The sequence below is a fragment of the Leucopleurus acutus genome (assembly GCF_964270905.1).
Source record: "Leucopleurus acutus genome assembly, chromosome: 19".
NCBI lineage: Eukaryota > Metazoa > Chordata > Mammalia > Artiodactyla > Delphinidae > Leucopleurus > Leucopleurus acutus.
The window spans coordinates 11,854,799-11,868,584 of NC_139161.1; the positions used below are offsets into that span (position 1 = coordinate 11,854,799).

General features: G+C 57.4%; 3 protein-coding genes across 3 annotated transcripts; 1 reads left to right on the plus strand and 2 right to left on the minus strand.

Moving 5' to 3' along the window:
• Positions 1-808: 808 nt before the first annotated feature.
• On the minus strand, positions 809-2,055 carry PDE6G (phosphodiesterase 6G; the record flags this gene model as incomplete). Its single annotated transcript, XM_082860092.1, has 3 exons — positions 809-885; positions 1,370-1,410; positions 1,910-2,055. 3 exons carry the CDS (start codon positions 2,053-2,055, stop codon positions 809-811), a joined length of 264 nt encoding a protein of 87 aa, XP_082716218.1.
• Positions 2,056-5,334: 3,279 nt separating this feature from the next.
• Positions 5,335-6,724, minus strand: OXLD1 (oxidoreductase like domain containing 1; the record flags this gene model as incomplete). Its single annotated transcript, XM_082860272.1, has 2 exons — positions 5,335-5,846; positions 6,665-6,724. 2 exons carry the CDS (start codon positions 6,722-6,724, stop codon positions 5,445-5,447), a joined length of 462 nt encoding a protein of 153 aa, XP_082716398.1. The 3' UTR covers positions 5,335-5,444.
• A 193-nt stretch (positions 6,725-6,917) lies between these two features.
• CCDC137 (coiled-coil domain containing 137) lies at positions 6,918-12,866 on the plus strand. Its single transcript, XM_082860334.1, has 6 exons — positions 6,918-7,061; positions 7,483-7,616; positions 9,064-9,286; positions 10,955-11,037; positions 11,188-11,267; positions 11,443-12,866. Exons 1-6 carry the CDS (start codon positions 6,922-6,924, stop codon positions 11,662-11,664), a joined length of 882 nt encoding a protein of 293 aa, XP_082716460.1. The 5' UTR covers positions 6,918-6,921; the 3' UTR covers positions 11,665-12,866.
• The last annotated feature ends 920 nt before the right edge of the window (positions 12,867-13,786 follow it).

Sequence of the window (13,786 nt, forward strand, 5' to 3'; positions counted from 1 at the left end):
TACTGGTAGGCATCTGTCCAGCTTTAGTGGACAGTAAGGATGGGCTGGCTGGGCCCAATCCCCCTGCACCTGTTTCCTCACCTGTGGGGAACAGATAGGTGAGCTCTGGCCCCGGAGTACGTGGGGCTGCCTGCCTTGCCCCAATCCAGCCATCAAGAGCCTGGCTCAGTGCCCGATGTGCTTCCTTCCCTCAGCCTGGCCAGGCCCCTGCCATCTCTGCCACCAGTGCCCACATCCGTCCACTCTTGCTGAAGAGACTCCACCCTTGGGCCCTGCCCCCACTGACAACACATCCCAGACAAGTGGTGGGGGACACGCTAATTTTATTTGAAACAGGACATGGGCCATGTTGGAAAGGACAAGCATCCTGCTGGTGTGACAGGTCCAGAGGGGTCTTGATCTTTCACTGACGCCCGCAGGACTCCTGCCACCCACTCCGCCAGTGCAAGGGCCTCAGCTGGGAAGGGCTAGTGCGGGAAGCTTGTCCTCACCCCCAGACAGGCAGGACAGGGGACACTCCTGGGAGGCCTGCCCTAGCTTTCCAGCCATGGGAGGAGAGGGTCTGTGGACCAGTGTCTCCAGAAGTTAAGCCAGGCCTGGCCGGCCGGAGAGGGTATCCTGCAGGGAGTTGGTGGGCTCCCGGCAACTAGCTTCCATGGGCCTGAGGTCGCCGCCTTGCGGGGATCTCCAGACACAATCTCTGGACACTCTGGAACCCTCCGGTGGGGGGGCGGCCCTGCTCACAGGAATCCTGAGCAGGGGTCAGAAAGGGCAGCGGCATGGAGGGGTCAAGGGCAGGGGTCCAGTGCTAGATGATGCCGTACTGGGCCAGCTCATGCAGCTCCAGGTGGTTGAAGGCCTCCCATGGGCAGATGACAGTGATGTCTGCAGGACAAGGGGGCCAGTGGGTCCAGGAGGGTCCCATGGCCCCAGGAGCCACCATCCCCTCCGGGCCCTGTTGTCCACACCCCAATGGTGAGAGTACAAGTCCAGGGTGTAGAGCCCTCCTTTCAGGACATACCACCTTTGGGGTGTGTCGAATGGGCGCCCTGCCCAGGAAGAGAGTGGGTGCAGCAGGCCCAGGGAGGGGGCCAGAGGAAGGTGGGCCTTGCTGCTGGGGGGAGAGGACAGCAAGAGCTTTGGTCTTTTCCAGCCCCTCCAAGCACTCGGTGGACCCGCTGAGTAGGAACAACCCCACTCGGGTGGTGTCTGAAGCTTGAAGTTGGGAAAAAAAAATGAAGGACAGCTGGGGGTGGTGCCCTAAGTGAGCCTCTGCCTGAGGAAGCAGGGGCAGGGGTGATGGTGCCCCAGGCACACTGTGGGGTGGGCAAGTGGGGGGGACCTGGGTGGACGCTAGTGGCCGTCATACCTGTTCCCAGGCCTTCCATTCCGGGGATGTCGTCACCAAACCTACAAGAACAGAGCGGTCAGGGCCAGGAAGAGCGGAGAGGGGGTGTGCATACACTTGAGTGCAGGTTCCTGGGAACGCGGTGTGTCTGAGTGTGTCCTGCGTGTGTACATGTGGGGCTCTTTGGGTGCAAGGAGACATATCAGTTGGTGGGGCTGTGGCTGAGTGTCTGGGTGGCCGCAGGTGGGTGTGCTTTCCAGACAAGAACAGCTAGAGAGGGTGACAGGAGCCACGCCCCCTGAGTCCCCTCCACCCCCCGCCCCCCATGCCATGGAATGGGGGACGCTGAGACAGGCCGGCTCAGGCCCTGAAGACCCGCACCACCTGCTTAAGAGGATGGGACCACCTTCCACCAGGAAAGGGTGGCTGAGGCCCCACCCAGCCCCCCAACCTGAAGGCCCCTGCCACGGCCTCTAGCACCAGAAAGGCCCCATCTCCCTCCTGTGCAGCAGGTGGGCCCTCCACCCCCCTCAGGGCCAGCCCTCTCACAGCTCTGCTCACCCTTGGACGCCTTTCTTGGGGGGCTTGCTCTTGAACTGCCTGGTTTGCCGCTGCTTAAATTTGGGGGGCCCTTTCCTGGGAGTGACGGGCCCCCCAATCACCCTGGTGGCCGGCCGGATCTCGGCCTTGGGCGGCTCCAGGTTCATGGCCAGGCTGGCAGAGACCCCGCGGTGACCTTCGGCTTCTGGACTCCCTCACGCTGTGGGCCCTCCTGCTTCCGACCCACCTCTCAGGTCTCAACCCACCAGAGCAGAGGAAACCCTGAAACATGAGACCCACCAATCCCCAGTATGACTCAAACAGCAGCCCCCTGTCCCAGGGAGCCCCAGGCAGGGGCTGAGAGTGCTGGGTGGCCCCCCGGTGTGCCCCTCCTCACTGCCTCCCCCTTCTCCTGTATTCCCCATCCCAATCCCTGGGGTGGGACACTTAGCCTCATTCATGGTGGCATGTTAGGCACCTAGCGGTGCCAATAACGGTAACCCGAGAAATGGGAGGGCAGGGTGCCCAGGCAGGGGAGGGGCCTGTGTCACAATGAAACGCCCAGGCGAGCTGTGTAGCCCTGGCCCCAGCAGCATCTTCCCTCTGCTGGTAAATACCCTACCTCCCCCGTCCCACCCCCCACCCCGCCCCAGCCACTCACTGGGCACCAGCATCACCTGCTGGTGTCCTTGAACCCACTGCACAGGGTAACCTCCCCTCCTCCTCTCCCCCGGAGTCCCCCCCTCGAGGCCCTAAGCCCTGGTGACCTAGGCCAGGGGCAGCTCACCTTCCTCTAAGCCTATTAGCACCAGAGGGAGACCCTAATTCCTCAGGGTCCACTATAAACCCAGAAAGTTCTGGGGCTAAGTACATGATGCAGAGAGGAGTCGCTGCCCTGGCACTGAGCCGGTGCTCAGGCACCACTTCTCGGGTCCTGTTTCTTGCCCCCCTCCCCACTTGTGGGCTGCAATGCCTGACTCCAGCCTGGGCCCACCGCTAGCTGCCTGTTAGAGTATTAGGGGCTGAGATCAACCGGGAGGCAAGAACAGGTGGTTCTACCAGCGAGGAAGGCCTGGTTGTAGGTGCCGGGGCACCTGGGATTCGGTGGACCCCACTGTGGACCTTCCTTCCCTAAGGTTCGGTCTCTGTGCCGGGACCAGCAGCAGCCTGAGAGGAACCAGGGGACAGGAGCTGGATCTACACGGGGTCCAAGTTGGACAGCAGCAGGTCTGGTGGCCCCGGCTGCTCAAACCCCACAACACGCACTCCTCACAGCCTAGGTAGTGTAGGCCCAGCTGGACCCCTTCTCTCGTCCCAGGCCAGAGGTCTGGCATGGGCAGCTCTGAGCCCTGATAGAGAGCCAACTATCAGATGCTGTTCCCATGAAAACCGCTGCCCAAGCTGCCCTGGCCCTAGCCTGGCCTGTGGCTGGTGCCCACTTAGGTTGGCTGACTGTGTGTGGCCTGAGGCTCCGAGACCACTGCTAGCCTGGGGGACAGCCTGCACCACTATTTGGCACGAGGAACAGAGGAGGTGATGGGCTGGGTGTCCTCTCTGAACAGGGCAGTAGGTGGCCTCCCCCAGACCCAGACCTCAGGATGGTGGTGAAAATCCCGCCCACTCCTCACCCTCTGGGCAGATACCCACTAACGCCCTTGGGTAAGTGGCCACCAGGAAAAGCAACCTGGGAAGGTCATTACTCACCAAGTACCGGGGCAGGTCTCAGGGGACCATGGGTGTGAGTGGCAGGCCTCCCTTAGGCAGGGTGCTGGCTGGGCATTTATCCTGCAGCTGGGTAATCTGATTAGGACTGTGCCTTGACACCACACTAATGAGATTGTGGGGTGGGTAGCAGCACCGAGGACTCCCTGAGATGGGGGAAGGGGCTCAGGTGCGGTCAAGGGCCTGAAGGAAGGACGAGCAGGGGGCAGGGGCAGGGCAGGAACGGGACGTGTGACCATGAACAGCCAGACTCTCCTGAAGCTGCTCTTTTTTTTTTTTTTTTTTCGGTACGTGGGCCTCTCACCGCTGTGGCCTCTCCCGTTGTGGAGCACAGGCTCCGGACGCGCATGCTCAGCAGCCATGGCTCATGGGCCTAGCTGCTCCGTGGCATGTGGGATCTTCCTGGTCCGGGGCATGAACCCATGTCCCCTGCATCGGCAGGCGGACTCTCAACCACTGCGCCACCAGGGAAGCCCAAAGCTGCTCATTTTTGAAGCAAGGATGAGACGGCACTGGCTGCTGTCTTAGGCCTCCCCACCCTTACTATCCTGACTGCTGAGGAACCTGCCTTTGTGGCCCCCAAAGCCCTGCATAGCCTGTCCCGATCCACTTCTTTGGCCTCACCTCTCATCCCTTCCTCTTGCTCTCTGTGCTCCAAGGAGCCTCTTCCACCCCAGGGCCTTTGCACCTACTGCTCATGCCATGTGGTGCATTTTCTATTGTACATCTCTCCCCTTCCCCTAGTTCCCTCCTCCTGGGACTTCAAAGATCTGCCCTGGTATCATACACACATAGAAAATCTTTCACAAATATGTGTTTTTGAGAAAAATACAGTAAACCTCTTCCTACATCTCTGAGGTAATCCACCTCCATGTTGTAGACCCCTTCGGGGGCCCCAAGCCCACTAGGCTCTGCTGTGCTTTTGTCTCTAGGGAAACCTTTCTCTTCCTGGGCCATTTTCAAATCTGTAGGACAGGGTTGGAGTAGATGCTCTCTGACATAAAGTGTAACAAACATGTATTGCTATAATCATGTTTCTCTGAACCAACCAAAACTGCTTCTGGATGACATCACTAGCTGGCCAAGACAGCCCGCACTACCGGGTGTATCCCCAGGCATTAGCATGGCAGCACGTTTTGTGGCTGTGTGGTTTCATTCTCTTGTCCACAGATCTGTCTCTGTGGGAAACTCTGGCTTTACATTGAAGGTCCCTACCTGGGAAGGCCTGCATATCAGCTCAAATTCTTTGTGAAGCCTTATAACAACCCAAGCTTTTCCCTTAAATGAGAGAAGATAAAACAGGCATAAATTCATTTAACCCTGTCTGTCCAGGCCACTGGTATCAGAGCTTGAAAGCCTGCAGCTGGATGAATGGGGCACATTCCAGGCCATCTGCGGGCATTTGTGCCTGCCAGAGCTTTGCTAACAGCAACCTCTCAGGACCGGATGGTCCTCCCTCTGCTGCACCACTGAGAGTAACCAGAGCTGACCTCTGGGACTTCTGGGATGCTGGGACATAGAAGGGGGCCCCTGGGGTCACTGTCACTTGAATAGTCAAGGAAACAGGTTTAGCCAACCTCACAGGTTGGTGAAGGCTGTAGGTGCCCAGTGGACATACAATGACATCTGCACGTGCTTTCCTTGAGGTAATACACGCCTATGGATGACAACACAAAAGCCTCCTGTCTAACCACCACACAGAGCTTATTTATTCTCAGGCAAAGTCAATAAACAATCCCGTCGACACCAGCTGCACAAAGGGGCCGTAGATAAAGGAGGCTGTGCTGCATCCTGAGGAGGAGTCTGTCGGGGTGAGGCTGTCTGGCCAGGCGGCTCAGCTTCCACTCCTCATACGGAGCTGGATCTCCATCCGGAGGAAGGCCTTGAGGTTCTCATCAGCCACGTGCTCCTCCAGGGCGGCCAGGGCCCGCTCCCCGCCGTCCTGGTAGTGCTGCAGCAGTGCGTCTGCATATTCCACCCACACGCAGTTGGGGCAGCCGCTCATGCAGCAGTTGGTGGGGGGCTGGAGCTCAGGGGATGGCGGGTACAGGGGTTCTGAGGGGCCCCCACCAGGCAGGGAGGACTCGGGCTGCCCAGTGCCCGCTGCACCTGCTTGGGAGCCCCCCTCCACATGGTCCTTCCTGAACTCTCTGTGGCCTTCACGGACTCGGATCCTGTGAAGAATGCTGCCACCTCCAGGAAGCCTTTGGCCCCAGTCCCAGCTGGATAGTGGCCCCTAAGGATTCAGATAAGCACATGAGTCTCCAGAAAGCTGGTAAGGCTCTGCCTGCCTCCAGCTGTGGGGAAATTTCGGACTCCTGTCACTGGCAGGGGGCTCCACGTCTTTCTCAGTTTCCTCACTTCCTGCGTAACCTTAGACAAGTTACTTCACCTATAGACTCAGTTTCCCATTTGTAAAATGGATGTAACGCTTGGTACGAGGATGAGCCACAGGTTCATGAGAAATGCTGGGTTCAAGGCCTCGCACTAGGCGTGCCCTCCAGCAGATGGTGGGGGTTGAGACTGCACCTCCAGCTAAGATGCCTCTGCCCGGTGGACAGGAGTATGGCGAGGGCAGAAGCCTGTGAGCTCCAGCCCACACAGCCACCTCTCCCTCTCCAACCAGTACTGCCACGTCCCTCCCCCGTGAGCATTCTGACTAATCGCATCACCCCTTCATCCCTGTTTCTCTCTGTCACATGAGAAGCCCAAGTCATTCCCAAAGGCCAGTGGGCAGCCCTCTCCCCACCTCCAGCCCCCACCCCGGCCCCCGGGTCCCCTTCCCTGCTCTGTCTCCAGGGCACTGAACACAGGCGCAAACTTTACTTATTTCTCTAACTCCTCTTGCGAGGGGCGCCAACTCCTTGTACACTGAGGTTTCCCCAAAGGCTTCGCACAAAGCAGGCGTTCAACAGGTACTGGACGAGGGAACGAGCTCAGAACCCGCCGGCGCTACCCTGGGCTCTGCCCGGCTGCCGGGAGAGCGGGGCTTCTCGGCCCCGGCGGGGCCCGGCCTCCCGAATGCACCCCGTCCCCCTCCTCGCCAGTACTTGCCAGGCCGCGGGCAGCGACTGACACGGCCAAGCCTCCCCGAGCCACACTCCACAGCAGCATCGCCCACTGCCTGGCCCACGGCGCAGGCGCCCCCCAGTCGGCCCCGCCCGAGCTGTGAATGGCGGCCGCTCTGGCCAATCCCGGCCCGTCAGGGAGCTGCACAGCCCCAGTGAGCGCAGGAAGCGGAAATGGCGGGCATGGGGCCGGACCGTGCGGGAGTGCGGAAGTGGTTTCTCCTTTGAGCGCAGGGCGTGTAGATGGCGGGAACCCGGCGCCGAGCTGCGGCGCCGGCGAGGACGGCGGGGACGGCTGGGCTAGGGAGCCCAGGGCGACCGCAGGGCCGGAGGCAGCAGGAGCCGGGGAAGCAGCGCTCGGCGCCACGGCCGGGGCCGCGCAGGTGGGTGCCGGTCTCATCGTCCTGAAGACTCCCCGGCACCCCTCCCCGCACCGGGCCCAGCGCGCTGTGTGGTCCGTGCGGTGGACGGCCCGGAGGGTCAGCCGGTGGGCGGAGGCGTGAGGGAGTCTCCGGTGTGGCACCTGTCACCTTCCGGGGCGCCGTCTTTGCTATCCTGGACGAGGTCAGGGAGTGACGGGCCTCCCTGGGGCTCTCGGAGCGCCCCCCACCCAGCGTCCTGTGAGAAACCGGTCCAGGGACAGCCTCCGGGCGGGCGAGGATGAGGCCGTGTTCCCTTGACCGGCACGCACTACAGCGGCCAGGGTGGCTTGCGAAGTTTCTTTCTCCAGGCTCAGCTTCGGTTTCTCTGATTCTGCTTATGCTCGATTGGAGACGTGTCTCACCCCCGTGTTCTCCTTCCCAGCAAAGAAAAGAAGAAAGTGAATTGCCAGCCTAAGAACCAAGATGAACAGGAAATCCCTTTCCGGCTCCGAGAGATCATGAGGAGCCGCCAGGAGATGAAAAACCCCATCAGTAACAAGAAGAGGAAGAAAGAGGGTAACTGCAGGCCCATGCTGGGTGGCCATAAAGCCTTGCGTGTTTGAATCTACTTAATTGCACAAGTATTCAGTGGCGTTTCAGGCAGAAGAAATCTGCCAGACCCCAGCAGTCAGGCGGTGCAGGAGCATGTGGAGGACTGACCAAAGGCTGGTGTCACCAGGGCCAGAGTGGTGGCTGGCAGCAGGTGGCGGTGTGGTTTCAGGTGAGGCTCCAAAAGGAGCCCCTGGGGCCTCCTGGGCCAAGGTGGAAGCGTTGATTTTCCCCTCCCAGGAGTAGTGGAGATCCATCAGAGGGGACGGTCAGTTCAGATTTACTTGAAGGAAAGGTCACTGTGTAACAGTCGAGGGGGCGAGAGGACACTGCAGGCCAGCAAGGCTCTTGCAAGTAAGAAATGATGATGGTTCCTTGGACCTGAGTGCAGAAATCATGGTGGAGAGAAGTGTATGGTTTCTAGAGGTTATGGAGGGAGTTGATCAGACCCCCTGAGAAACTCATCCCTCCCACCCTTCCCCCAAGGCCAGGTAGGGTGCCCAGCTGTCAGCCTCTGCCAGAGATAACACTCCAGATGTTGGGGAATGGGGTCCAGAGTGTTTGTGTTTTGTGTACACGTACAGGTATTTGTTTTCCCAAACATGGGACTGATTTTTCAGCAATGCTGTTTTGTAATTTCTTTGTCAACCTTAGGCTTTTCATTGGGGGTTAGATGGCTACCAAAGCGATAGTGAAATAAAGAGTTGAGGAGGGGGAGGGGTAGAGGAGGGCGCTGGCCCAGATGGAAGATGGCACATTCTGAACCATGCTCTATTGAATCAGCTCTTTTTGGGGTTTAAGTTATTTAAAAGACATAAAGTTACACATGTGGTGAAATTAAACAGTACTGAAAGATACGAGGTGAGGCGTGGCCTCCTTCCCTGTCTTTCAATCCTGCTCCCTCCCCCTAAAAGAAACTGCTGTCTGTCTGTCTTGTTTACCCTCCCAGGGGAAATATGCATATTTTTACATATTTATGAGGTAAAAGCTATACCTTCATTCTCTATATTGTTTGGTGTCCTGGGTTTTCACTACCAGTGGATTTTGTAGGTCTTTCCACGTCCTTATCGTAGCTCTACCGAGCTCTCAGCAGCTGTGCAGTGACGTCTCTGGATGAACGTAGGGGGATTTGCTCAGCCAGTCAGCTAGTGACGGATACTTAGGTCGTTTCCTGTTTCCTTTTTCAACCGAGCTGCAGAGGACATCTTTGACATGTACCAGTGGGCTGTAGGGGTCCCACCCCAGGTTCCCCCCAGCTGGCATCTTAGATCCTCTTTAGCTCCCATGTGAACCTGGTCTTCCCGTCCCGTGGCCTGGGGAGGGGAGATGAACATGGGCGGCCAGCCCAGCGCCACCTGCTCCCTCCTGCCTTCGCTTCACGACTTTCCCCTCTGAGGTCTCCCTTTGTCCTCAGCCCAGGTGGCCTTCAGTAAGACATTGGAGAAGGAAGCAAAGGGAGTGGAGCCGGACATCGCTGTACCCAAGTTCGAGCAGAAGAAGTGGGAGTCTGACAGGGCCTATGTGCGGCGCATGGCGCAGGAGGCGCAGCATGTGCTGTTCCTCAGCAAGAACCAGGCCAGCCGGCAGCCTGAGGTGCAGGCGGCTCCCAAGAAGGGGAAGTCGGAGAGGAAGAAAGCGTGAGTGGGGGCTGCAGGGGCTGGGAGGCAGGGCTGTGGGGTGCCACCGATTTCTTCTGTATTGACAGCATCTTGTTGCCAGGGGGCACCCCACCTACCCCATGATTCAGGCCGAGCAGAACCTGGAGTCAGTGGGTGTTTTTCTCTGTACCGCAGCCACTTAACCTCAGCATTTCTGGGAGGCTCTGAACCCACAGAGCTCCGAAGGCCTATCTCTGTCTGTGCCTCTCTCTGGAAAGCATCAAGGTGTCCAAGAGCCAAGGGAGGTTGAGGGCCAGCTGTCTACCCCAGGCCAGTTGTTTCAGGGAAGTAGAAAAACAGTGAGGCTCAGTGTCCTCCCAGGAGGGCCCGCAGGCCGTCAGGGGACTGTGCCTACCCCACGGAAACTGGTTTCCAGGGTTCACCTTTCCAGCCCAGAAGAGATTTGAGAGCTTGTAGCTATGTCGTTTGTACAAGTTCTGTGACCTCAGACTCAGCTTCCTGGTGGGTAAAGTGGTGAAATTGGCACCAGGAGGAAGCCCACCGCCAGCTGCAGCTCCCTTGCCCATCCCTACCCTCAGCCCTGGAGAAGTCTGGGATGCAAGCTGTGTGCCACCTCCCTGAGCCTGTGGGTGGGAGCTGGGGCAGTAGTTTCAGCAAACAAATGCTTTTTGAGATGTGTTTCTGCCTTTACTGCAACTTTTGTCATGAATCAAGCCAGGCTTTCATCAGAAATTTCTCTAAAACTGGGCACCTCCTTTGTGGTCCAGGGGCTAAGACTCCAAGTTTCCGCTTCAGGGGGCGTGGATTCGATCCCTGGTTGGGGAACTAAGATCCCGCATGCCATGTGGTGTGGCCTAAATTAAAAAAAAAAAAAGGGGACTTCCCTGGTGGTCCAGTGGTTGGGAGTTCACCTTCCAATGCAGGGGACGCGGGTTCTAGCCCTGGTCGGGGAACTAAGATCCCATATGCTGTGTGCCACAAGGAAAAGATTCCAAGTGCTGCAACTAAAGACCCAACGCCACCAAATAAATAAATAAGTTTAAAAAAAAAAAAAAAAAAAGAAGAAGAAGAAATTCTCTTAAAAGCTGTGAAAGTTAGATCGTTTTCAGCTTTGTAGAGTTTCCTTACGTCCAGATTCTTACCATACATGTACTTACGTTAGCCAGTGAAAATTACATCACACAAAACATATCCCAGGTACCACCTAAAGCCACAGTGATCTCTAAAACTCATTGAACGTTGATTCTAGTAACAATAAGGGACCATGTCACACATGTTGCTGTGTGGGGCCGTTTACACACAGCAGCACAGTTGACACTTGGGACAGCTGATTCTCTGGGGTGGGGGCCATTCCGTGCACTGTAGGGCGTTGAGCAGCATTCCTGACCTCCACCCACGAGGTGCCAGGAGCACCCCTCTCCCCCCGACGTTGTGACCACACAGAACATCTCCAGACATTGTCCGATGGGCTGTAGAGGTACAGCCGCAGCCGCTGAGGACCCCTGACTTGGAACTTTGGAGGGGCCTCCTAGGTTCGGAGCATTCTCTGTGGGTCCTGGGGTTCAGAGGCAGCCACCTGGGGTCTTTCCTGATGCATCCCTCGTGGGCAGGGGTGACCTCTGCCTCTTCCTGAGTCCAGTGAATTGAGAGTTTAGGAAAGTGAACAGCACTGTGTTCTCTTCCCAGGTTCCAGAAGCGACGGCTGGTTAAGGTCCAGCAGAGGAGGGAGGAAAAGGCAGCAGAAAGGCTGGAGCAGGAGCTACTTCGAGGTAGCTCTTCACAAAGCAATTGTGTCAGCCCTGGTTCGGGGCAGCTTTGTCTCCCCAGGGTCGGTGGGTGGGTGGACAGTGGCTCCGGGTTCCAGGGCTGCAGTGGTTGTGTGGGCAGCAGGCCTCAGTTGTTCTTCTCTGCCCCTCCAGACACGGTGAAGTTTGGTGAGGTTGCCCTGCAGCCCCCAGAGCTGACTGCCAAGCCCAGGATGAGCACAAGTAGGGACCAGGTAAGCAAGGGTGGGGGAGTTGCCCTTTTTGCCCCTCGGTGCTGCCTGGTTCAGGGCACACAGGTGGAGAGCACCATGTTCTCACTGGGCTTAAGCTATTGGGCTGGCCTAGGCTCTTTGTTACCTCCCCTCCTTCCTGAATCTGTGCCTCAACCTCCCTCTCTCTCTTCCTCAGCCTGGCAAGAAATCGCTGATGCTGAAGATGCTTTTAAGCCCTGGCGGTGTGTCCCAGCCTCTGACCACCTCTCTGGCCAGACAGCGGATCGTGGCGGAGGAGAGAGAGCGGGCTGTGAACGCCTACAGGGCGCTAAAGAAACTGCAGCAGCGGCGGCAGGGGGCTCAGTCACCACGGCCACCGCACCTCCGTTCTGGGAAGAAACCAAAGACACAGCTGTGATGGTGAGGGACCAGAGACGCTGCACCTGGGTTGGGGGTAGATGGACAGATGGCCTGCAGTCAAGAGTCCTCTCCCTGGCACACATCCTGGGACTCAAGTGGGGGAGAGGGCTCCTGTTTTTTCTCCCTAAAGACTGCTGTTTCGTGAGTGACCACCCGCCAGCCCCATGTCTCACACAGGGCGTCGTCTGTCTCCTGAGCCCCCAGAGATGGGGCCAGTGCCTGGGTGAGATGCAGCCAGCATCATTCCCTTGAGCCTAGCGTCACATATAGCTTTGTTCTGAAACAGGTCCAGGCTGAGACACAACCTAGGGCCACTTTACAGAGGGCCAATCCCATAATCCTGTCCCTAGATACCAGTTAGTTGTAGACACTGCCGGTTTCGGTTAACTAAATCCATAAGCGAGGCTCTGCTGGATTCGACAGAGCAGTACAGCTAGAGCGAGAGCCAGGCAGCAGGTTGGTGTGGGGAAAGGGCGGGGGTCAGCATCTAGGCCACCTAGACCAGCTCACGGCACTGCTGTCACAGTCCTCGCAGGGCAGGTGGAGCCACCCCAGCTCATGTTTGGGTGTGGAGACTGAGCCACCCACATCGAGGTTTGGGGAGGCTGGGTCCTTATGTCATCGAGGTCTCTGGGGAGGACAGGGCAGGGCTCTCCAGCAGGTCTAGAGTGGCTTGACAGCAAGGACAGGAGCCCAGCCCAGGACTTTCTTGTGGTCAGAGGGGCCGTGTGAGTTCCTGCCAAGGGCAGGGCCCGGCGAGGTTTGAATCTCCCACAGATGCCAAAGGAGGGAGCACCTGGGTTTATCATCCTGCTCAGATGTGGGATACAAATGAGAGAATGGGGATGGGGCTTACAGACTGTTAGCAATTGAACATGGAAGGACAGGGGCAGGCCACTCATAGCCCCGTTGGAGAAGGACAGCTGCCGGGCTCCCTCACTCTCTCCAGCTTGGGCTTCTCTAGCCAGCAAAGATGGCCTGGACAGCTCAGTCAGCGCCAGGCCTCAGTACTGACAATCCTAGAGAATGAGTGTGGAGTTCTGTGGAATCTGTTTTGCTCTTCCCCAAGTTTGCATTTTATGTAATGAAGTTTATTTTTTTGTTTTGTTTTTTTTGCGGTACGCGGGCCTCTCACTGTTGTGGCCTCTCCCATTGCAAAGTTTATTTTTGAATTAAAAAATTTAAGTTGTGGAAGCTCTACCTGGAATCAGGGCTGTCACTCTCTCAGGGGTGTGTTTCTGCATGGCGGGTGGCCCCGGCCCCCGCGTGGGATGACCAGGCTGGTTGCTATGCAGTAGCCAGGATTTGCCCCCATCACATGGCAGTTGGGGCAGGCAGCACATCTCTGGTTCAATGTTGGCATCCTTCTGACAATAGGGTCCCGAGACAGGCAGGGCAGCAAGAGCAAGGGGTGAGGTGGGGTCGCTGAGAAACACCGGTGTTTCTTGGATACAGTGCAAGTACAGTTATGAATGTGGCAATGAGGAAACAGGTCGTGGTGAGGGACGTTTGCCTTTGGTCACATGAAATGTGAAAATTACATTCCCTCAGGCCCTTGTCAGAGTGCCCCTAAAACGGGTCAACTTAGCTCAGGCTGGCTTTACCATCAGAGATGGTGACTAGGCCAGGGGTCACCCTTCAGAGATGGACCCACAAGCTGGGTATCACCCCTCAGAAATGGAGCCCACACTCGGGTCATCCCTAGAGACAGAACCCAGGTAGGATCAGCCATCAAGACACTCGGCCCGGGTTAAAGGTGTTGACCTTAAGAACGGCATAAGATATTTAGCCAAAATGAGTTTATTTGGAATCAGAAGAATTTCAGTTTAGGACAAGCAAACTGGCAAGTTGGAGGAGACAAACGGAAGGTCAGCTTTTATTAGGTTTTAGGAGGAAATTAGGAGGGCCCTGGTGGTTTTCCATTGGCTGCAATCAGTGGGTAGCTTGTCGCTGGGCCAGATGGAGACCTTCCTTCCTGCTGGGTCTGTGAGCTGTGGTGAGAGATGCATGCTTGAGAGCCCTCCCATCATAGCTTCCCTACCCCATTCTGATTGAGCTTTCCTTTGCTCATTTCCACATTCCCCCCTTTAGATGAAGATCTTTCCTTGAGAGCATCACTG